The 25,900-nt window shown below is 40.0% G+C and overlaps 1 protein-coding gene across 6 annotated transcripts in view; it reads right to left on the reverse strand.

Annotated features, from left to right (window-relative positions):
* Nucleotides 1-25,900, reverse strand: part of epha4b (eph receptor A4b) — a 104,013-nt gene that overhangs the window by 21,153 nt on the left and 56,960 nt on the right. For all 6 annotated transcript variants that reach the window (XR_006372343.1, XM_044134202.1, XM_044134203.1 and 3 more), the window contains exons 7-12: nucleotides 24,010-24,345; nucleotides 22,318-22,430; nucleotides 20,078-20,240; nucleotides 17,906-18,014; nucleotides 1,333-1,400; nucleotides 563-688 (exon numbers count right to left, since the gene is read on the reverse strand). Coding sequence is in view for 5 of the 6 variants with exons in the window: in XM_044134202.1 (XP_043990137.1) it covers nucleotides 563-688; nucleotides 1,333-1,400; nucleotides 17,906-18,014; nucleotides 20,078-20,240; nucleotides 22,318-22,430; nucleotides 24,010-24,345 (915 nt within the window). In the remaining variant the exon portion in view is untranslated. The remainder of the gene's footprint in view (nucleotides 1-562; nucleotides 689-1,332; nucleotides 1,401-17,905; nucleotides 18,015-20,077; nucleotides 20,241-22,317; nucleotides 22,431-24,009; nucleotides 24,346-25,900) is intronic.

The raw sequence follows: 25,900 nt of genomic DNA on the forward strand, positions 1-25,900 counted from the left end.
TCAAATCTCAAATTGATTGTTTAATATTATACATATGCACGAGGTCCTTAAATGATTGCTTATGAAAGGACATTTTAGTTTAACATCCACAATTTAACATTTGTTTATTGACATTTCAGGCAATAAATAAATAATAAACTACACATAATTATGCCTAATTGTAGAAGTAAAATAGCTCATGGTTTTAAAAATACTTCATAAGACACAATTCTTAAACTGCTAGGTGAACTGGTATTCAGCTCCCCTAATTCAATACTGCAATAACAGTGAAAGATATCAAAATCTATTAGGGTATGCCCCAACTTGTTTTACACATGTAAAGGGTGACAATTTTGACCAACTTTCTTTGTGAAGCAACTCAAATTCAGTGAAATTGAATAGAAAGTGTCTGTATACAGAAACTCTAAAGCCCCGCAGCAGATTCTCAGTTGAATTAAGGTCTGGGCAGTGAACAGTTCTGAAAGGGACTGCATGTGCTCACAAAGTAAAAAAGCATGTACATATTGATTGTAATGTTGAACAGATTTCTGAGTAATTCTTCAATGCTTCGGTGCCAACTTACCAGCTCCAATGACTCTTTCTATGCGAATGTTGGAAGCATCTATCTCTTTGGCAAAGTCTCGGACAGCTTGGTTTGGGTCTTCGTAGGTGTGAGGATGAATGTATGTTCTGCTGCCTGGAAGCTTCACTGCATTGGAGGAAAACGAGAGAAAAACAAAGGCATTACTTACTTCCCAGATAAAAATCATCCAAAGCATGGTTTATAAAACTTCTGATTGATGTTACACACGGAGGAAAAAGCTTTTTGCTACTGCAAATCATGAATTCTGTGTTTTTCAAACAAGGTCATTCCATTTTGTTGTAACTGGAGCTTTATTGTGCATGCTCTCCATATGATATAACACATAATAACACAATTAGACAATTCATCAGCAATGGTGCTAAATTGACTCATAATTTTAACAGGAGCCCATATGGAACAGCACTCTGCCAGAAGACATTTATATAAGATTCTGTGAAAAACAATGACTTTGATTGAGCTGCAAAGTCTTTGCACTCAGAGATCCGGTGCTCGTTCTGTAACTCAATTATGATCAGCTACACGACAAGCAAAGAAAGTAGTGCTCTTGCACGCAAATAAACAGAGTCAAGTTGTGTTACCCGGCGTTCTCACATTAAGGTTTTCCTCCCTCAGTCAGATGCTTCCAGCTCCTCATGCAGCACAGAACTGATTCATCTCAAGTGGGTGTAAAGTCTGGTTTTAAAATGAATGTCACCGAGGCACGATTCCTTCATTTATTCATGAGAGTGTGATTGCATTTGTGTCTTTACCTCGGCCATGTTGGAATTGCATCTTTTCTTCATCGGGGTCCTGCTTGGCCTTTATGTATCCACAGTGTCTGAAACAGAAATGCATAGTTGCATTTTCCACCTAGAAAGTAATGACAGTTCTCCAGCCAAAAGCAGTTTGATAAGACTGAAAATCCACTTAAATGTTTGCAGATGATCCAATACTACATCATGTTTTATGTATACCTTTACCCAAACTATAGATCAAAAAGACTAGCAAGTAAAGCTTCCTACAAGAATCTACAAATATTTTTCATACATCAGTATTTTCATGTTGTACATACGTCCTTGTTCTGTTCAGTGTTTGAAACTGAAATAAGACTTCAAGACAGGAAGGTAATTTATGATTGATGCCAATTTGAGTTGGGTTTCAGTTGAGGCCATATTGCAGCTAAATGAAAGAGTGCTCTTCAATGAATTAAAAGCTAGTAAAAACATTTTTACAAAGGATGGCAAAGTAATGGTTACAGTGCAAGCTGACTGACAGATATGCATTCTGGATGAAGATTACAATTTTAGCTGGTTTTCTCTTCCTACGTGACACTTTCAGTGTGAATTAGTGCAAAAAAGGCTTCAAGCTGTTTTTGGCTGTTTTGGTTAAAAATTAAAAAAGGGAGTTTTTTATGATTTAAAGTACAAAAATAAAGTAATACATTCCTTGAATCATTGGTTAAACCTTTCCCTGACCTAGCACTTGTGATGTTTGGTTAAAAAGAAGGAATGTGTTTGCCACAAATTTGTGTGCTGAAAAAAAACAAACATCTTTTGTTTCACCAGTCTAACCACGATCATCAAATACACAAATACAGACCCACTAATGTGTGTTACGCACCTGCTTCAGCACACTTGTGCACGCCTTTGGGCATGGGTCAATCAAAAGATCAATACAGAAATACTGACAAATTGATCAACTAAATCCTGCAGTGCAGCTGTGAGGATGTGTTTAACTTATACTGTTCTGCAGACCTCGCAGTGGGGATCCATTGCCAGGATGTGTGTTTGTATGTGTGTTTTTTCTAGGCTTTTTTGCAGTTTCTCTGTCAAACACTGGTAAGAGGCATAATCAGCTAGTAAAATAATAAAAAGAAATCTCTAAGATTTAGGGGTCTGCTTTAAATTCTAAAGAAAGCATTGTCTTTTTTATTTAGGGAACAGAAAACAGTTTAAACTAACAATATGACAAAAGAGCAACAAGATAAGAAGGATAATGACTCAAGTTTGGACTCAAGTTGTGGTTAAGTCAACGACACGACACAAACAATTGTCTACTATCGCCATATGATCCAGGTGGAGTTAATGCTGCAAGTCAGTGACTCAATGAAATCTGTTGGTTTTCCTTGGATAGAAAACTCTTTAACTAATGTGAATGGTAAGCTAAACCTAATATTGTTTGATAAGTAGAATCCATTTGAAAAGTATTTACTGGACTTTTAAGCTGTCTGCATGATTGGACTGAATTGACTTCTTTTGAGATGAAGTGTATTGTGAATTGTTACTGTTTAAATAAACTGAGTAGATGTGAAAGATGCTTGTTTGCCATTAGTGCTTACTAGGTGGTTTATTCTTTATTTCTTAAAGGTCATTTTGTTTTATGTATGAGCAGACAGATGGTTTAAGGTTGCAGGTCTCCTTGTACAGGGAGAAAAGAATCTAGTCAGTATACCTGTCCTTCGAGAAGATAAATTGAATTGGGCTCAGGACCAGGGGTAACTGGGAATCTATGGTACACACAGTATGTGATTTAAGAAATCAGCAGAAGGACAGAGAGAGAAGGACAGTAGCGAAACCTGAGACTGAACGAGGCAGAGAGCAGAGATTTGATAAGGAAAAGGAGCGGAGAAATGAGATGAAGATGGACAGAAGAAAACGGAGGAGACGGAGGAGCCTGCTCTGACTGAGAACGAGATGGTGGAGCAGAAACAGGGAAAATCCGGGATCTTACTACGCTCAGCAGCACTCACTCATTTGGTGTTTAGTTCTTCTGTTGACTTTGCACAGCTGAAGGCCTGCTGTAGCCCTAACATCAATAAGCTGCATTGGGAATACACACACCCACACACGCACGCAGGCACATGTGCTTAATGGTGGAGACTGCTGGTTGGTGTCTGAGGATAAAGAGGCGGGGGGGGATAATGTTCTTAAGAAGGGCTCATTTGGTCCCACCTGGTTATCAGCTGAGATCAAGCTAGCCGAACACTAAGGGACTATCATTACCCCTTTGACTTCCACTCTCATAGACTCAGTGCTCTGGGCCATGTGTGTTAAAACATATGGGGAATGGGGACATGGGTGACACCTCTGCTCCGATTGTGAGAACCCCCGAGGGAGGCAAAGTCATACACAAAGACACACACACACTCGTATGCGTGCACATGTTCTGCAAAACCTGTCGGAAACAGCCCCCACCTCTACCCTCCGCCACTGCTGGGTGTGTTAATGTGTGTGCGTGACTCACTGAGTGCATGGCTGCATATGTATATGTGTATCTGATGGGAAATGAACACATTTCCATAGTAATTAGAGAGCAGCTCATTCCTCCTCTCCAGTTAGAAGTGTCATGACTCATTAACGCAGCAGTCTTAAACATGGCGCAAAATCTGACACGGACATGCTTTTCTGTTTCCCTCGACAGCTGCGTTTGGGTGTATACGTTCCAAACAGCTATTTAATACTTTTAACTGAATGCAGCTGACCTTTGGTTCATCTGTTAAGCACACTAGAATTGGACTCATGAGGACAATATGGCGATCATATATACGTACCAAAGTTCGTACTTATTTTCCTATTTCTATTCCTTACTGGAGCACAAGGTTTCAGCAAGTTTCAGAACATCAAAATTAAAACTGTGTTCTACTCTTTTAAGCCCATTCCAATTTACATTTAAGAGTTACGTGACTTACTAAAAATCAGTTCAATAATTTTAATTATTAGACTTATTAGTTGTATTTAGCTTACAACTAGCTTAAATACCTTAAGCTAGTTAAAAATAACTGTTAACTTACGTTGATGTTTTTGACTTTGGCATACGAGTCTTTAATTCAGTGTCGTCTTACAGTATACATACAGCCTCATAATGGTTATTAAAGCAGATTTTACCCAGCTATGGAAATCAGTGATGTGCAGTGAAGTGCAAAGCTGGTGAGGCACTGACTTAATCACAATCAGATATACAAATGTAGACCACCTGCATGTTATTGTTCATCCATCCATTATCTGTACACCCTTCTTCTCTAAATGGGGTCGGGAGGGTTGCTGGTGCCTATCTCCAGCTGCGTCCCGGGTACACCCTGGACAGGTCGCCAGTCAACACTTGTCGCAGGGCAACACAAAGACATACAAGACAAACAACCATGCACACAATTAACCTGACAGTCATGTTTTTGGACTGTGGGAGGAAGCCGGAGAACCTGGAGAGAACCCACGCATGCACAGGGAGAACATGCAAACTCCATGCAGAAAGACCCCGGGCCGGGAATCGAACCCAGGACCTTCAGTTGGTAGGCAACAGCTCTACCAACTGCGCCACTGTGCGGCCACGCATGTTATTGTTTACATTAGGAAATTTCGCACATGCGGACCACGCCGGAGGGCGAAAAAACAATTCCTTTACATGCATCCATAGCAGGGCTGTCGTGGTAGAATAATTCCGTTAAGTCAATCAAACTTGGAAATTTAGGTATTACTAATTTCGTGCTAGGAAAAACCGTTGAAGTACAACCCAGAACCACTTCTTTCTCGATCTCTGCATTGGCCAGGCTACGCAGACTCGTTGCCATAGCAGCTGACAACAACGCCCCTAAAAAACACTGAAATATTTCCCACACGAAGAGCAGAACATTCCGTCTGTTGCAATAGTATGGTTTTAGGCTTAATGTTTATTTTTGCAATTATTAATAAGTGATTGCTGTGGTACGAGGAGAAAACTATACATACATCGCTGCACTTGACTGTATGGCTAGCTTCATGGCTTGCTCGTTGTTACTGTCTCTTACTCTGCAGTTGTGGGGTCACAATGTCTGGCATCATGAGCGCCCCCTGCCATTAGGCAAGAGAACTGCTTGCCTGAATCTGTTCTCTGCCATGTATGATCGCTCCTCAGCACATGAAGCACGTTACCACACAGTTGGTGACAAAAAACAGTTTACATTATATACATAAGCTAAATTATGGAAAATCAGTTCATATATTAAATGTTTTTTAGCCATTTTATTGGTGACGTACAGACAGGAGGAGCATGCTCTCATAGAATGGCAGCCAGTGCAGTTAGCCAGAGGTTGCGCAATCCCAAGTGAGGCTCAGCCTCACCAGCTGTGCTTCCGAGTATTTGAATGGGAAAAATGCGAAAATACAACGATTTTGAAGAAAAATAATCAAGGTTGTTTAAACTAAATAAAAAATAAAAAATTTGCAGTACAAACCACCGGGTGAAAAGAGCAATAAAAAATATTTATTTCAATTACACAGTCCTACTTTGTCAGAATATGTTTATGAAATGTAGAAAACAGAACAAGCAGTTAGTTAGATTAGAGAAGGACTCAAACGTATCAACTACCAGTTTGAATTTTATGCTATGACAACATGATTAAACTTCAATGAACCTCTACCACAGAATTAAATATAAAACGAAGTTGGTAAAATTATGTCAAAGAGTTGTACTGATGAATCTCACTGTGTGCTTTTTCACTGCTAAATATTACTCTTTGAGCTGCTAAATATTACTCTTTGAGCTGCTAAATATTAAGCTTTGACCACATAACTGGTCATAAAGCATTACATGTTGAAGATTCATTTTGTCTTGAGAATTTTAACTTTTTCTTAATAGAAAGCTTAATAAATCTTGGGTATTTGTTGGGTATTTGTTGTAATGCCCATAATTCGCAATCAATTGTGGGTATCACAGCAAATGCAAATGCTTGATTGGTGAAGTAATCCACAACTGTTTCCAAAACAGACCAAAACTACCTTTCAGAAAATTTATTTCAGTGTCGGCATACATACAGTCTTGAATTTCCTCTATTTCTACCTATCTTTCTCCTGTTGTGTGATATGAAAACCACCAACAATAGGTGGAGAAATTATTGCCCCACTTAGTCATCACCCAGCTTCACGAAACTTAGCATGCTTTGCACTGCAAGTAGACTCACACCGCCCAGCGCCACCACACTTGCTATACATCCAACCCTGATATAAAGTACACGCTCTTGCACCAATGAGACAAAAACACACACATTAATAGTGATACACACTGCTGTATCGCTATCAGAACCCCAGCTCTAACCTTTCTCTCTGCCTCTGTTCTACTTCAGCGAGGACAACAGGCTATCCCTGTCCTCCAAAAGCCACACACTCCACATTTGCATATCAATTTACTTTTTAATATAATACTCTGTCACTTGAGACCCATTTGTCATTCCACTAGCAAGCCCCCATCCATATATTATCGTTACTGTTGCCCCTCCTCCATTTTCCTTTTCTTTTCCATCCTGTCTCACTGCTCTTTATCTCTCTTAAGTTTCCCCTTTAAGCAAAGTATTCCCTCACCCAAAAACCAGTCTATTCTCCTTTTATGTTTGCTGCAATTTGTTTATCCTCTTTAAAGAGGCTGTATCTGCTGCCCTTTTGCAGCTGTGCGACTGTTTTTCCTCCTATTTGTTATAAAGAGTGGACATGAGTGGCTGGGAAAAGGGATGAGGAGAGAGAGGGAGATGGAGGAAGAGAGTGATGACAGGCAAGGAACGCGCAATGGGGGTTCGAGGCTGCATACCAACTAACAAGCAATCAGATGGAGGGAGGAGCAAGGAGAGGTGGAGAGGCAACTAAAGGAATAGAAACTCCAAGGATACCATAAGAGATGCAGGCAGAAAGTGAGGCTTAACGGTGTTTGTGCTGCGACAACAAGAGCTGCAAGTTTAAAGGAAGAGGGGGGGGAAAGTGCGAGAGGGAATATGGCACAGTAGGAAGAGAAACAAACCAGGGATGTTAAATCTTAATAGGGACGGGTGAGACAAAGAAGGATGTAGAAGTCAAATACGAGCTGTGTAAATCGAGTATTAACAAGGACAGAGGGCAAGTACAACATAATCAGTACATAACTCAGCCGTGGAAAGGGAAAACGAAAAGAGGAAGAATAAATGAGAGGGAAGAAAAAGTATGGTAAAGAATTGCCTCTCTAAGAAACAGAACACTTTTTCTGCATCTACTGTGTTTTTTTAAAAGCCATTTATGTTCTTGAAACTGTTTAACATTTTGTCTCAATATAACAACAAACCTCTCTAAATTTTATTATGTGTTCATGTGACGCACCAGCTTGGGGTGCTGAATGATTGACTGTAAAGTGGGATCACTTATATTGGGCCCTGCTGACAATCTTTTGTTGCAGCTATTTGCTATTTTTGTTAGGCTCAGTTAGAGTGGAAGGAAAGAATAAAAAACATACATTATCAATTTCTCAAATCTGGTTGGATTTGAATCTAGTCTGGACTTTGACTGGGACGTTAAAAATAAAAAGTCCCAATTATTTATAATACAATTATTTGATAATTGTATTAACCACAATTATGAAATAAGTGCAGGGGACACAAATGACTCCCAGACCACATTTTAGTCACCGCAGGGCTTGTTTACTTTGCAGTTGTACCATACTTGTCATGATTTGCTTTGGTTTTTGTCTGACAGTACATTGAATATTTCCTTGTTGATTTATTTCAGCTTGCCTCAGTAGTTTGTTCATTCATCCTTAGTTTTGTTTTTTGTATTCTTGGTGTATTTTTGAGTGTATTAGTGTGAAGCTCTTTCCATTCCGTGTATACTTCCTCCTCAGCTTCCATTAAAGTTTATTAGCAGAGAACAACCGTGAGCCTGCCTGTTTGCTCCCTACTCTTATTTCACACATGCAACCATTTCCAATCAGTCATCTGTTTCTCATCCAGTAAACAGGATTCCCTGTACTAACCCCCTCTCTCTCCTAATGTCGCCTACCTTATTTCTTCCCTGTGACCTGCTCTGCGCTCGTTTCCCCTCCTGGCATTTTAGTAAGTCTCCTCGTTCTGATATTTAATAAACATTCACTACAACAAATTGTCATTTAGTGGGTTGAACAAAACTCTGTTGCTTTATGTTTAAAGCTTTTGATACTGTTTCATAACTTTATCCATGATCCTTGGTTTTTCATTATGCTGTTTATTCTCTAATATTTCCTAACAAACCTCTTGGGCTTTCATATAAACAGGTGACAACTGATGGCAAGTTGTTGAAGTGGATTTTATTTGGAGGTATCAGAGTAAAAGGGATGAATACAAATGAACATACATTTTTTTATTTGACTTTGTAAAATTACAAAAAAGACAAACCATTTTCCTTTCTCTTTACAAGTTTGCTCTACTTTCTGGGAGACTTTCAAGTAAAAATATTTCAATGTTTAGGGACAAAAAGTGAAGGACACTATTACATTTCTAGAGCATTGAAGGTACAGTGCCTTTACAGTCACTGTTGCATGAAACTGTGGAGGGTGAAACAAGCCACTGAACAAGCATTTAAAATCACACCTTCATTAACTCCACCTCATAAAACTGCATCTCTCAGTCCATGTTCCTACCCACTTACTCCAGCTTAAGATAACAGGAAGCTGCTGGATCTCGTCCCAGTGAGCACTACCCAGAAATCATGAAAACAACCCAGGCAGTTTGCCAGTCCATCATAAGACGAGCACCAGACTTACTCAACAGCACAATTGAGATTATTCAGTTAACTTGACACTGGGAAGAAATCTTGACCCAGTGAGGTCAACCTCGTGAACACGGAGTAGATAACGAACTTCCGTTTCTGTTGTCAAGTGATAGCTCCATGAAGGTCCAGCAATGGTGTCAGCTCTTACATATGTGAAACATTAAGACAGTATAGAGCTTGAGGTGTATTTTCTCATAAGATAAAGATTGTGCTGTTAAATCAGCTGCACAGCCATACAAACGTCTTCACACACCTCAAACCAATTTTATTACAAACATCAGGATATTTTTCTGGGATTTTATATGATGGATCAACACAAAGTATCCAATAATTGTGAAGTGAATGGAAATTATAGACAGTGTAGGCATACAATGTGAAAAGTGTGGTGCACATTTGGATTACACTCCCTTGACTTTGATACTCTTCAATAAAACTTTGTGCAACCAGTCACCTTTACAAGGAAGCTAGTGGACATTCAATCTTTACATGATGTTATTTCAGTAGAAACACATCTAATCTGTCATCTGACATTATCGTTTCATCAGATCTGTATAAATTAACCTTCTGCCATTTTGTGTGCTGCAAATTTCCCAGAACTCACCACCCTAACATGGTCTGTACTTACAAAGCGCTTTATCAAGTCCAGAAGACCCCAATGAGCTTTGCACTACATTCAGTTTTTCACCCATTCACATACATTCAAACACTGATGGTGGCAAGCTACTTGGGAAAAAAACCAAAACAAAACATAGAGCTACAATAGACTGCTTGCGCATATTTGTGTGCAGGAATGGCCTAGTTAAAGTCCAAACCTAAGTCTAATTGAGAATAGAGTTTATGTTGGCTCCTTAAAACCCCCAAAAAACACACTGAGGTTTGTGGTTGTAGTATGAAATAGTATATTGCATCTGAACACCTTTGGCAGGAACTCTATGGTATTTGTATTAAATATTTTAACTAAAGAGAGCAGAAACCTGCTGCCAATTTAAAGTAGAAAATTGAATTTGATAAAAAAAAAAGTTTAATATATTTCATTTTTTAGTCTGCATGGCTAAAGAAGCACAAGAGATAACGCTGGTTGTTTTTCTCTTTTGCTTGCATTTTCATTTAAACATCAGTTGACCTCGGGCTCTGAGGCTGATTTAGCTTTCCTCTCAACTTGTCTCTTGTTTAACCTGACAGTCACAACACGCCCCAGCTCTGACTTGTGTTGGCTGGCAAATCCTGTGATTATTAAAATCAGAACTCCTTTGTTATCCTCTTTTCCACTTTCTGCCCTCACCTCCTCCTTTCCTCCCCACCTCTAAAAATCTGCCCCCCTCTTATTTCCTGTCTGTCTACGTTATTTTCTTGCTGCTAATCAAAATAACTGGAAAAAAAAATGAAATCAGTTAATCATTAGTCACCCCTCTAGTACGACACAATAAACTGACACATCTACCCTACTTTCTCCATCGCTCTCGCCTCGCTCTCTCTCACACAAACAAGCCTGCGCCCTGCTGGGGGTATCTGCTCTCATCATTACTCATGAAAATGGTTATTCCATTTAATATCAAGCCATTGAATCAAAAATAATTACAAGGAATGAAATCAATGGCTTTAATACACTCTCATAATTCCACGGCAAAATTAAGCCTCCTTCATCACCTGAAAAAACTAAGCGCGTTTGCTGCTCGGGTGCTAAAAGGCCGAACGTGGAAGCAGAGGAGAATTACGCATGAGAAAAAAAGAATGGAAAAGTGACAAAAAGTCAGGCTGATGTAAGCGAGCCGATCAGAAGTGAGTGAGCTTTCTTTTCCCGGCCTTCTCCATCGCCATCCTGGCTCCAGTTCAGCACTCTCTGACCACAGTGTAAAAAGATTTACTCAGCTCAGCCTAATTATCAGGAAGGGGAAATGATTAGCTGGAGACTTATGACTAATAAATCTGTCCATGTTTCATTAACACCCTGTTTAGAAACATTTCATTTGGAAGCCGCTCATTAAAGAGAGTGGTAAAGCTAAGAAAGGAGGAAGAGGACTGGGGCCAGGGAAAGGAGCTACGTTGCGGTAATTGGTGTAACGTAGTAGAAGTTTTAACAACCTGGTTGAAAGGTCAAATGGCAGAAGACAGAAGGAAGCTAGGGAGGAGCATGTGATCTGTATCATTAACTGAAGTGTATCTTTATATTTGATCTGTGCATGGGAACCTGTGTGAAACTAATTTACCTAATGATGCTAGCGCTACTACACCCACACATCTTGATTAGGTCAAGTAACAAGTCCATCTGCGCTCGTTGGCGTGTCTCTCTGAATGCGTTTACAAGAAGCAGACAAATTACTTTCATTTTTGTCAGTGACGTTTGCCGGACATTTGATCCATTTTTCTGCAGCAGCTGCTCATTTGCATAGAGCATGTGTGGAGAAAAAGTTCTGCACCTGCTATTATTGCGCTGTTCCTTAGCTACTTTCAAGACATTCTGCAGACAAAGCTGTATTTAGCTACACCCTGCAGCTTAGCCGCATTAATTGAAAACACCATCGTTCAAGCAAGCACACACAAAATCTGGCTAATGACATTACACGCACCTTGCGGTCATTAAGTAAATGTGCACATACACACACACACACAACTCCAAACACTGGCCTGTTTTGTTTCTGAATTTGTAAACATGGGATCTTTTTAGCTGCCAAGTCATTATTAGTGCTATTATCAAGCAAACACCACCTAGAGGGAACAAAATATATTGGTAAATCTTTACTTTCACCTCCTAACGAATATCTCTCTCTTTATGTCTCACTTTCTCTCTCTCTTTTTGTTTCTCTCTCTCTTCTTAAAGGCATGTTTTCATTAGCAAGCTTCCCCCTTTTCAGTCTGCCTTTCCTTGTTTGTATCATGAAGTTTTTTAAGAATAACCCTGGGCTGTATGGCAGCTGCTGCTGAGGTAAAAGAGCTTAGACACGCAAACACGCAATCTCGTGAACAAGACTTGTTAATGTGTAAAGAAACTAGAGTAGTTGACATTCTCTATTAGAGAGACTGAGAAGTCTGACATTATTATAATCAGCCTTTTGACGACTTACTTTGCTCTGTATGTTTTTCCCTCAACCGTTTTCATGTTCTCCAATGAAAGTACATCTCAGTACGTTTTTATATAATAGATACAGTGGCCTGCAACTACAACTTTGATGTATTTTTATGTAGTACAGCAGGGGAGAATGCCATGTTTAGATGCCATGTTTAGACTCTCCACTGAAGCTTCTTTTTTATCATCCTCTCTTTGGCATTTCAGGCATACCATATAGAAGATGGTTGCCAGACTTTTTCTACAAAGGCATGAAGACGATATTCTAATTGCATAATTTACTTTACTAAACCAAGACTGCATCCTGCATTAAAGTGGGCAGGCCACATTGATGAAACAGTAACCTGACCTTCAGCCATTTGGATTATATGCGTGTCAGTGCCTGTGAATCTGTGTGTGTGGGTGGTCAGAGTGTATGGCAGAAATGATTACTTTACGCAAGCAGCACCCTACAACAGACCCCAGCCACTCCAATACTGCCGTCAGAGGCCCCCAGGTCGTCCCCACACCTCTTGGGGCATGAGCAACAGAGGACCACGACAACCCCCTCCAGCCCCCTCCAACCCCCTCTCTCCGTCCCACAGTGTTTGCTATTGTAACTGTGGCAATGTGAAGAATTAGGAAAAATGCAGATTTGTTTGTCTAAAGTGCTTTATAACTGGGATTGTGGCTGGGGTATGCGAGACTCTATTGCCTGCTGAAAGCAGGGTTTCCCCCCAACCTAACCCCGGAGCCCGAAGTGGCTAGAGCGGTTGCAGGACTCATTACTTGAGTCCTGCAACTTCTGGATGTGCAAATTTTCATTTGTAAGAAAAATCCTCTATGCCTTTGCTTCTACTTCCCAATTTTGCCTTATACTGTTTGGATGCATCACATAAAATCCCAATGAAATACTTTTGGAGTTTGTTATTAAACAAAACTTTTGGAAAAGTTCAAGGATGTTATTCTTTGCAGTTCTTTTCAGTTCTTGACCCTGTGGAATAATAAAAGCTATCCCTCAGCTAAAGAATTTAGGGAAAAGAAGATAAGACATTTAAAAAATGTGCCTCAGTTAAGGCGGAACAAATTAATGCTGACTTGTCTCCAAAACTCCCACATTAAAAAGATGCAGACAGAAAAACACACAGGAATCTGGCGTGTGGCCAAAGCCCACAGCAAATCAGAAAAGGAGATGTCTGATCGGCTGCAGGATCATTATATTCCAAACAAAACTACGCCCCGAACCTGTACACGCTGAGACGCACAGCCAAAGACGCTCAGAGGCAGAAGCTGTAAGATGTTCAACAAGGAGTGGGAGAAAGTGAAGACCAAAGGGGGAGAATGCTTCTTGAGTGAAAGGCCATCTGCTAAATCCATGGCAGTGCCAGTTTCCTAGTCGCTCCCCATCGTTTGCACCTGCCAGCCTGCCAAGGCAACCTCAGGAGGACAAAAGAGCAAAACTTCACATGCAAGCCACACATGCTTGCAAATGCAGACTCGCCGAGCTGAGCAATAATGGCATGCACACAGCAATAACTGGTGTGATTTGTCAGCAGCGTGCTGCGTCTGAGTAGCTTTGGGTGTTTTTTCATGTTTTCCCTCCCACCGTAACAATAGCATAACAGCACTTTATTAAATGAGAACAGGAGAGAACAGAATCGCCTGCAAATCAGCTTGTTTATGTGGCAGAGTTGTTCAGTACGCTGCCAGCGAAGGCCGCAGTGAGGGTGAAAGTGTTTGAAGGTGAACCTGGGACAGGAAATGACAGTGTCAAAAAAGTGTATTTATTTTTGTAAATCAATTCAAAAAGTTTAAATTATTTTTTTTCCAAAAAGAGTGACATATTTCTGGTGTAAATCTTGAAAATTGTGTTTTGCAGCTAATGAAAGTTCAATAAAAAAAGACGTTTAACACAGAAGTGTCAACTCACTGAAAGCATGTCCATGCCCACACTATGAAGATGTTTTACTTGATAAGGACCTCCTGCACAGATCACTGCATCAATGCAGTGTGGCATGGAGGTGATCAGCTTTTGTCAATGCTGAGGAAACCCAGATTGCTTTTATGGCAGTCTTCATTGTGTCTGCATTGGATATGGTGTCCCTGAGATTTCTCACACTGTTCCTCAAACAACATGGATTTGTTGGGATTCTTTTCCACTTTTCCTTTCTGACCTTGGGACTAAGATTTCCAAGTAAAATGCAAATTTACTTGAATCTAAAAAAGGATTTGGGGCCACTGAGCAATAGTAAAATACCCTTTTCTCTTTAGCACAGGTAGGGAGTGAGTGTTGTGGCACTATTTTAGTATTTAATGTTAACTCCACTTGTTTTTTCTACTTAACCTTTTATTAAAATGCTTGGACACTGAACCTTTAGGAAACTTATCCTCCTTGTCAATGGTGTTTGATGGACACCATTGACACAAACACAAGGTGTTTGGTGGAGGTAGAGGTCTTCTACATGGTTGTGTATAACATTTCATACTATAACCTTTCTTTGCTAAAAACCCCCTTTTAAATTTTGTCTTTATTTATGACATTCACTTTTCCAAACAAACTTTCATTTGGATCTGTATTAATTAGATTTTCGAAGACTTTAAATTCTGAGAAATACACATTTCAAATATATCACTTCCAGTCTAATCTTTGTCCCTTCTTTGAAACTATTTACTGGAATGAATTCACATTTGAATGCATTTTGAATTTCTTGTAATAAACTGTATCCTTCAAATACATAATTATTGCTCCAAAAGAACAACAACAACAACAAAAAAAAAACCCTCAGCACTATTATTCAGTTTAATGATTATTTAAACAGCTGGCATTTTGGAAGAGATGGGGGTCTTTCAAACGCCTAGTAGAAAATCAATTAAAACCTGGCTGCCTCTCAATGTCAATTTCAGCCCAATCATTGTTCATATTCAGCCGGTCACAGCGAGTACATGCGATTGTCGATAGATTCATCCAAATGCAAATTCCAAGAACAAAACAGGAAATGAAAGCTGGAGAGTCGAAATAAGAGAAGAAGGGGAAACATGTCAGAGAGGGTGGAGAGAATTTGAATGACAGATAAGAGGGAAGAGATGAAAAACAGGGAGGAATAGACAACACAAGAGGAGATTAGTTTTAGATATTTCCCCCTCTACCCCCAACTCCTACCAGCTTCAAGGATGACAGTCCTATTGCACCTAACAGCGCAATCGCCCACCCATCATCTCCCCTTACCCTTTTCTCTCCCTGTTTCAAACACACTCGCAATCTGCCTTTTCATCTTCTGCTCCTTGCACCTCCGCTTTCTTTCCCCTGGCTCTTCGCTTTCCTCCATCAATTTCCTCCAGGCCTCCACCTTCTTCTCTCTATCTTTCACATCATCTGAAAATGTGGCTCTCCAGCGGCACCATTATGCTTCAGATGTACCTCTCCCTCCCCCTCGGCTGCAATCCGTCAATCCTAGCACCTTTCTAATATGTTTATTCTCCACTTGTGTCTCTCCCTTTCTCTCGCTTCTGTCCATCCTGACCAAATTTCTCTAAGCACACACACCCTCACACGCACTCGTCGGCTCTCTTGCGATTCGGCTTTGATCTTTATACTCTGGTCACAAACAAGGCACACACTCCCACCTGTGAGCGCACACATTTCGACAGATGTGCTTTAATAGAAAGCAGCCATCATCACATCTTCCTCCTGAGTGTCCAAACCTCTCATCGGACGGAAGATAGAGACAGAGGGGCGGAGAAGAAGGAAGAGGAGGAAGGCCTGAAATTGATGGTACGGCATCGACCTGTCCGTAAAACCTAGTTAACACCTCCCCAGCCTGTGAAATCTGATTAGATGAGTGTGAGTCTGTGTCATCACATGTGTTCATAACACAAAATGTTTCACAGGTTGTTGTTTTTTTTTTTTTGCTTTTTGAGGGGGGCTGGGGGATGAACAACCCTGTAATCCCTGTTTGATTAAAAACATGTTGATGGGCTCCCGTTTGCGTGCCCTAAGTGCTGTGTGGGTACACGTGTGTGTTCCACAGCACCCAGAACAGTCTCTGCTGATTACATCCCTTCGAGTCAATAGTGAATAGAGCACTCAGCCTGATAAGCAATCACATAAATCAATACTAATGTTTTTTAGCGTGTGTACATAAGCATGCGCGTGTTTGCCCGTGTGTCATTCCTGAAATGCGGGTAATCTAGTCGGAGCGCAAGGTGGATAAACATTTGGTTACAGGTGTTGTGGTTACAGGTCCCCTCTGGTCTGTTACTTCCTCTCCAAAGAGCTTTTTCACCCAACACCTGATGCTTTCATCATGTCACCTCTTAGAGATCGGAGCTCTTTTTATCCCCTCCCCCGTCCCTCCTCCATTCTTTCCGTCTCATCTATTTCTCCTCTCTGGCCTCCATTGAGGCAGAGCATTAACAAACCGTCTAACCTTCAAAGTGAGTGACCAAAAAAGTCCACGCTTGTCACATTCAGCGGAGCCCAACCTTTAATCAGACTTTTTGGTAAATGTCAGTGATGGATGCACTCCTTTTTCACACCTATGTGTAATCTCTCCACAGACTGATGTTGAGAGGGATAGGCCTATGAGGGAAAATCAGATTATAAATAGGCAAATGCAGCTTTAGAATGCCAAGCATGGCATATGACTGCTCTTAGCAGTAAAATGAAGTGATCCTCGAAAAGCTTCCTGTGAAAATATGTCACAAACCTATTCACTCCTCTTGAACATTTCTATATTGAGTCACGCAATTAGTTTGGATTTTATTTGCCATGCCAACAAACAATAGTCCATTATTACGAAGCTGAAGTAATACTCAATACTTTACAGTTAAATTAAAGCAGCAATGTATTTAGTGAAAAGAAGTCGGTGCTGATGTCACCATTCTCTTAATTTTGTTTTACTGTGGGGATGGTTTGTTCAGGGTTATATGCAGTGCAAGTTTTCTCCCACACAGCAATTTGCATGCAAGTAAAAAAAATAAATAAATAAATAGAATCTTGATCTACCACTACAACACCCCATTTCACATTTGATGCGTTCTCTTCAAGGGTTTTAGCAAACTACAAACAGTAGTTTTTTATGGCTTTCTTTTTACAATGCCTTTCTTCTTGCCACTTTTCTTTGAAAACCAGATTCGTGGAGTTCATGACTAACAATTGTCCTTTCAGCAGAATGTCTCTGTAATTGTCCCTTAATGTTCCCAGTTTCAAATGGTGGACCAAACAGCGCTCGAAACATGCTTTAACTTCTCCACTATTCAATCCGTGACCTGTTTGGTGATTCTCAGTCTTCATGATTTTGTTTGGCAGTATCATGATGTGTCAGTGTGAGCAATGAAGCTAAACAGGAAAATATTGGACGTAAACCAGTCAGAGACTGTAAAACACTTGAAACATGGCAAATACCTTAAATATACAGCAAATGCTACAATGCAATTGCTGAGATCAAGGCATATTCATGTGTTCGTGTGGCATTGTCAAAGTTCAGAGCTGAATCCCATTGCAATTGCAAATCTGTGGCGTAAAAACTACTTAAAGTAAAAAGAAAATTAATGTACAAAACAGTTAAAGACATAAATCAAGAGATTTGCTGCTGTAATCGCAGCGAAAGGTGGTTCTAAAATGTATCTCACAGGGATCAAATACAAAGCAGCTCCACACTTTTCAGATTTTAGTTCTATAAAACAGAATGAATAAACATTACATGTGTCTCATTTTACTTGCTCTACTGTTAAATTGTACTTTCATATAAAATTTGGGGTTTCTGGGTGGCCATGTCTTTCCCTTACCTTCCACTAACAACGAAGCAGGTCACCAAGAAGATGAGGAGAACAATCCCTCCTGCAATGGACACAACCAGAATGGTGGACTGGTTTGGGTCCCCAATGGCCAAGACGTCTGCAAAACCAGGGGGGGGGAAGTGAACGTTATAAAAGTTTATTAAAGCAGGTCTTGGCGAGAAACGAATGAAGCCCACGGCATTTTCTGTTGGAGGTAAGGTGAGATTAAGTCAGGCTAGGAGTGAAAAGACAGAAAATGATACCACGGTTTTGGCGAGGGAAAGAGAGAGCATGAAAAATTATAGTATTAGAAAAGACATAAAAGACAGAGGCAGAAGGGAGAGAGAGAAAGAGAGAGCAGCAAACAGAGGCACAACAGAGGAAAGGAAGGTGGATGGAATAGTAAGTAAGGCTCTTGATGAAAAGCTTTCTCCCTCTCTGTATCGCCTGTGAGGGTACAAGAGGAGACATGAAAGCCATTCCTACTCGGCCGCGCTGTCCAAATGGATATGTTAACATTGTACATAACAAGGCTAACGCCAAGAACTTTCTGCAAAGACGCATCGATTTTTACGCCACACCAATCGAGCCATTACTCAAAACAAATACCCCCATTTATCTGGCTTAGCTGAGCATGAGCAGACATCCACGTCTGCAAGTGTGTGTGGCGCACATATGCATAATACGGCTGGGCGTCTTGAGAAGTCATAATAATCCAGGTATTGATCTCCTGCTACAGTCGGAGGCTCACATGTACACGCATCGTTCTGTGATGATCAATGCAGCTGATCTAATTAGATAACTGCACGTGATTGGTACAAGATCAGTCAATTTACATTTTACGATGCCTTACTTTGATGTGAACCTGTAGAACACAAAGACCCGTGCAGCATGTTGAGGCATCAAATTAATGATAGTTGTTGGAGTGCCAGAAAAGAAATAAGGCTCTGAAATACTTTTATTGACAACTGAATGATTTATAGGCTAAAGCATGCCTTTTCTGTGCTGCACAGTCAATGTACTTTGAAGCGCTACACATTTACTGATTCACTCCACTCTCCCTGCCTGTCTAGGAATCAATGATCGCTTTGAAAGCCACATTAAAGGGAGTAAAAAAAAAAACCCAAAGAGCTCATGATGAAGCAATATTAAAGGTGGCGAAATGGATACGTGACAGGGAGTTTGACAACTATATCATAGGGATTCCACATTGTATGCATAGTATGAGGCTTATCTGGTCTGAAATAACAGGGCTTAGAACAGCCAGCTCTGTGATAGGAGGGGTTGTATATTAAAAGATACCTAAATCCTTGTTCTCTGAATTCGTCCTGACTTTAGTTGGAGTAAACCTATTCTCTCCTTTCACTTTGCTCCAAAAGTCTGTTTGAATTAAGATCTCCAATCCAATCCCCTATTCACATATTTCCTTTTCTTGTCAGATTGATTTGTCTTTTTTTTTTTTTTTTTAACCGGAGAAAGTATTTCAGCACACTTTGAAGCCACTGACTCAAATGCGTGCACGACAACATGTGAGACTGCCAGGGCGCCTCTGCCTAACAGCCAAACCGAGGAAGGAACTGGGGTGAAAAGCAGGGAACTTTAAAACCACAAAGTGAATTCATTTAGTGAATTGGAAGGAATGACTCATCTGATAATCATCATGGCAGCATACATGTGTAAATATCTTGTGGCATGAGCTCTCGCAATATCAAAACATCATGTCAGACTTCACCGTAAAGTGGAGTGTGTCTGGAAAGGAGTGAATCATTTTCTGCCGGTGCTGTCTGCTTTAAGAAATATAAATAGATATAAATATGTTTGGCAATCCTAAGTGACCTTAAACAGTAAAAAAAAAAGTAGCCTGATTGTACATGTCAGAAAAATTACAGAAAAGCACAAATTTTTAATTTCTGTAAGGAGATCCAGAAAAGCTACATGTGGCACAGCCTCTTTTTTGTTCTTCTTTTATTGTTCCTTATGGATCAAAGGTTTTAATATTATTGGGAATTCAGTTTGAAGAACTAGATTATTATGAATGTAGGTACAATTGGAAGTTGCTGCCCCAAAATCATAGAAAAAACTGAGTTTTGAGCAGAAAGGACGATGGAAGGAAAACGAAAAAGACAAAACATCTAAAACAAAAAAAATCAATAAAAATGAAATGCAATTTTTTTTTTTTACCCTCATGGCTGGTTTCCAATTCAATCTCCCCACCGTACGTCCCGTAGCCCCCATCAGTTCGAGCCCTGACTCTGAACACGTAGGTGGTCCCAGGCTTCAGGCCGTCCACTGTCATCATGTTGGATCGAGTCTTTAAAACCGTGTAGTTCTGTTCCCGCTGGTTCTGGAGAGGAGCATTAAACAACAGGAAATAAAATAAATACTCAAAACAAGGAAGACATAAAAATGAAAACGGTTTTGATCTGGAGCTCTGGGCTGTGATATCAAGAGAGGCAGAATAAAAAAAAATGTTTAAATCTAATAGAAGATCTTAAATTGTTGAATTTAGCAGTCTCTCGGAATCTAATGCACTTCACATCATTTTCAGCACTGGTCCATTTGGCCACATTTATATTTGAGCATCTGTCAAATCCCAAATCTTATCTTCTCTTAACTCTGGGGCAATATTTGGTTACTAAAACTATTTCACTTTGTGCCTTGATTACCTTTCAGGTGTGTGCACACACACTTAGATGTGTGTGGGGGCGTGCATGCGTGTGTGTGTGTGTGTATGCAGAGGGATGATGAGAAAACAAGTTTGTCCGCCAGTAAGCTGATTCCCTGCTGAGAGGCTGATACTACACCTAATGGAAGACCTTCTACAATACGGATTAACATGATTTTACTGCTAATACATGCCACCACACGCAGACACACAGGTCTAATTTCATCACCTTGGCTATGTTTTACAAGGTTTGTTGGACAGATGTGTGGTTAATTAACTTGATGTGAGCAGTGGAGGGGATATGAAAAAAAAAAAAAAAAAGGTAGAGGAACCAGAGCGATAGCAGGATGTTTGTGATGAAAAAGTCATTAGAGACGTGGCCTTAGGCTAAACCCACATCCTGCCAACATGTAGGAGGAGCACAAGGAAAACAGGAATGAACATACTGTATTAAATCTGAAAAAGGCCTGCTGCAGTCATTTTGAAATAGTTAATTTAGAAAAAAAATAGAAACAATGAACAAATTTAGATTACTTGCATGCTACCTGTTATTGTCAAGACGTCTTCTAGCGTTAATAAGATCCCCAACCACATTTAATGTCTACATATGCTAAGATAATTCAAATCTTCTGGTGTAACCTTTTTTAAGAACCACTGTATAAAAAGTTGATAAATTTATGTGCACATATGAAAAATTTGAGAAAAAAATCATTTTAATGAGTTGCCACCAAAGGTGCGGAAGCAGCCACCAATTTCTCAGAGCATACAGCAATTTGGCACTCCTCCCTGAGCTGCTGCTGCACACTTTTGGTCAGCTGGCTGAAATCAGGCTAACCAAACCAGAGACTCTTTCTAAAAATCTACTTATATTAACTTGTTGCACTTGAGTTTTTTTTTCTTTTGATAAAAGGCAAAACTGCAAAAACATTTTCAGATTTCACAGCAACAATAAAAACAGATAGCAGATATTAAAGGATTTTTATTCTGTGCTTTTGTTTTGATCTAAAGTAAAATGACTACACAAAGTAGCACTGCCTTGAGATGAATCCCGAGTCATGGCTTGCCTCCACAATCAAAAAACAAATAAGCTGTTAATTGTTCTATTTTAAGTTGCCCTGAGGAGTGAATGTGTGCGTGTGTGTGTGCGTGTGTGTGTGTGTGTGTGTCCTTCGTGTCTCTGTGTTGGTCTGTAAATGACCGTTGACCTGGTGATAGTCACCAAGGATACGCAGGTGTAAATAAAGAATGGATGGATATATGGCATCAATAACCTTTTGAATGATTTCTAAAGAAGCTGACACTGTGCAAACAAAGTGATGTTTTTTAGCAAACCCTCAGCATAATATATAGCCTCGATGACTATAGGAAAGTTGATCTGTTGTATCCTTTGAGTGCTTAACCTGAACATCCAGGAGTTGAATATTTTTGCAAGCTTTTGGACTTTTCAGCTTTCTTCATTTTCTCGGGAACACACATATCATTTTTAACCATGTTAATGTAAGATGCTAAACCAAATTTTGGAGGTGTCCCAATATTATTATTGGCAGGTGAAACATGCATAAAAATAACAATTTGAAGTCTCTGATTGGTAAACGTCTACTTTAGAATCTTTAAGAAATATTTTGATGCAAATGTTTTGAGTTTCCAGAGAAAGAGGGGACATTTTTATATCATACCACTTTTTTTTCTATAACAGAAAAATCAAATTATTTTGTCTCTATCAGCAGAGAACAGTGCTTTTCAGTGCCTCCCTCACCTTCTCGTAGTAGATGACCTCATACTCCACGATTACCCCATTAGGTCTCTCCGGACCCTGCCAGGCCAATGTTACACTGTCCTTGCTTCGCCTTTCCTTTAACACAACACTCACTAAAACGACAAGAAGAAAGCATGAGCAGCAAGGAGAAAGATAAGTTAAAATGGTTACAAAAGAGGGACAAAAAAGCAGCTAGTTTGGCCAAACAAAGACATCAGAGAAAGCATGCCTACGACACTTTATTGCACAAAGCCATATTGCAGTGTGTCAGTCATACATTTTGGTAATCACACAGCCCACGACGTGTTATGTGCAGTACACGTGTGTTAGCAGCATTTAATGAAGCGCACATTTATGCTGCTCATAGGAACATTATGTGATCTAACCATTATCAACGTGAAACCACTAAAACTGTGTGATTTCCTGTGCAGTGTTTCCACACTGGGACACCTGCTCTGGTGGGATGACGGTGTGGGTTTACTCGCCTGCGCCTGTATTTGTGTAAATGTGTGAAACTCGGGCTCATAGCTGTGAATAGCATGTGCAGCACGTAATGTGGTTAACAACCTCCTCCACCCCTTTTCACTTTCCACTACACACATATCCACGCGTATAGTATTACTCATCAGCACCTTGTCATGAACACCTATCTTTTACACAAATTTCAGTCCCACCAAATGACAGATGCACATACTATTATGCCTACACGTGTAAGCATGGACGCGTCAGGGTCATTTTGTGATATCAGTGAAATTCCCCATTGCAGCAAATTAAGGTTGTCACATTTTTTTTTTTTTTCTTGGACGGTACAGTGCCTTGCAAAAGCATTCTAAATAATTTTACACGTTTTAATATTTTATCACTTGGCAACCTCAAATTTAAATGTGTTTTAATGTGATTCTGTGTAATAGACCAACATAAAGTTTAATGTAAGTTTGAAGTGGACAGAAAAATTAAACCTTGATACTTTAAAATTTGCAAATCAAAATTTGGAAGGTGAGACATGAATTTGTATTTGACTGCAGAACCACATTCTCTTGCCTCGAAAAGTGCACATCTTAGCATTTTTTCTGCACTATCTTTGCACATATAGAGATTAATTTTATCTCCTAGTTGAGTTAGATTAGTGGTAGAGCTTCAGCAAAAATGCACTTTTAAGTGTTACCACAGATTTCTGATGGCATTTAGAGTGAATTCTTCTGAAACGTGTTCCTCTAGGAATGTCTTGTTTTAGCGACACCATGAGGACACTGTGTTCAGGGTGATGTGCGCCATACATCCGATTCAGCATGTACACCAAAAAGTGCCAGAGTTTCATTTTCAGCATAAACTAAAAATGGGACGTTTGTAGTTGTCTTTCTTCTTATCACTGTTTCATTAAGGTCAGCTAGAAGAGAGCACAACTAATCGTTGCAAAGTTCTGGCTCTTTGCAGCTCCTCCAGAGAAACCGTGAACTTCTTTGTAGCTTTTTTGATTTATATTTTATTTATCAATTACATGTAATCCACGCTTTTGAAAGGCACTGTCAGTTCACAAGAAAAAGAGAATCTTCATTTTACACATTAAAACGTACTTTTTTTGCTCAGGAAATATAACAGTCTGACAGATTTCAGGTAAAAAAATTTTGCTTTTTGTGTTTTATTAACAGTCATGTTTAAGACCATTACCCCAGTAAATGTGCACATTCTCACCTGTCTGGGATGTTGTAACATTTATTACCACCGTGCCTCTGGGGGTCGGACTCAGATCTGAAACTCCGTTCTGGCTCTCGATCGTAAAAGTGTAGTTAGAATCCGGCTGGAGGTCAGTGATCAGCACGCTGGCTGACGAGAGCCCGAACTGTCTCGGGACAAAATGGACGCTGCTGCCGCACGGTGCGCACTTTTTGCCTTCACCGGAGCACTTTTTGCAGTGGAGGCTGTAGGTAATGTCCCCTCTGCCTCCTGTGTCACGTGGCGGCGACCACTCCAAGGTGACGCAGGTCTCGTTCACAGAGGAGATAGGGTTCTCTGGAGCAGATGGAGGACCTGATGGAAGAGAATGGAGGATGTGTTTCTGTACATGGAAAAACTTCATTCAGTTTGTAATTGGAAAAAGAAGAAAGCTAAACCTTGTTTTTTCTTCCCCCTCTTATGCTTGATACCTACTCCTCAGCTATTTCTTTTTGCATCCTTTTTGAACTCTATCAAATAACAGAAAAAAAAAATGCTTGAAAACAAAATTTTAAAATCAGAGGAGCAGAAATGCCCACAGCGAAATTCTAATGGAATCACCTTCAACAAACACTGCCTGTGAAATCTGATGTAGCCTTTAGCTTCTGCCCTGAAGCAGAGACGAATGGTGAGCTACAGAGACACTGGAAGCTCTCTCCCTCTGCAACACCAGTTTAAATACCAACATGTTGCTATTTTCATTTTGAAGATAAATGTTCACTTCCTGTTAAGTCAATTGTGGTCTTTACTGCTGAAGCTAAAACGCAGCCTCTTCTTGTCATACATCTAACCAGATGACAGTGTGTCCACTACTAAAGCGTATGAATTCACTCACATTGGTTACATTTGGTAGAATGTCACAACTTATTGCTTTGTCTTACACTAAATTACACGTCCCCTGAAGTATTAGCAGTTACTTACAAATGTATGACTCCAATGTCGGCCTTTTGTAAATTATTATAACGGCTTTTCCTAATGTTTTAGGATAGCTATATATTCAGATTCAAAACAATGTCACGTTTGTATATTACTTGTGCCTCCCAAACTAAAAAGACTGTCCCAAAAAAATGTTATCCATATTTGTGTGCTGCTGAACAAGTAGTTTCAAGGTAATTAAATGGGTTTTTTTTCAAAACATTTCACCTCCAGTTTCAATACATTTATACAAAATCTATAAATGTATTGATACAGAGATCTTCTTTATACCTTACAGCTTGTATTTCTGATAGGGGATTTGATAGTTGAGAACCATTGCTTGAGAGAACTCTGCTTAAATGACGCTCATTTAAGAAAACCCTTCAGGAAGTTATTCACCTTTGAATTTACACCAACAACTAAGTAGAGATAATGTCAATTTCTATTCAACTCAAAAAGATTTTCTTGTCTGTTTATTTCTAGAACAGTTCTGGAGCTGTTCTATGGCTGTCTGGGTCTGCTTTTGAGAAGATTCCAGCACATCATCAACGAACACTGAGCTCATTCAATGCCATTCACTTTCCATGGAAACCACTTGAGAGGAAGCCTCTGATTTTGGCTGCTTACAGCCCAGCGTGGTGCAGGGATCTCAGCCATATGAAGATTTTGCTGGACACAGATGCCAATTTCTCATGACATCTCATCAGGTCCCAACTGAGCAGCGAGCCCCAGGGGGCAAGGGGGATCAGCGGGGCCTGGGACCTTGTCTGATTGGTCTCCCCGATAGCGAGCGCCTCTTCGTGGTAGAGGACCGGTGGGTAAATGTTACTGAACTGCTACTCCTGCCATGGTCTTTTCGCCATCCCCCAACTTCATTGAGTGATACTCAAGTCTGTCATCACCATTAATACTGATCAGCCTTTTTTGACACTTTTATGACACTTACATTATATGA

The sequence above is a fragment of the Gambusia affinis genome, linkage group LG12 (genome assembly GCF_019740435.1).
Source record: "Gambusia affinis linkage group LG12, SWU_Gaff_1.0, whole genome shotgun sequence".
Lineage (NCBI taxonomy): Eukaryota > Metazoa > Chordata > Actinopteri > Cyprinodontiformes > Poeciliidae > Gambusia > Gambusia affinis.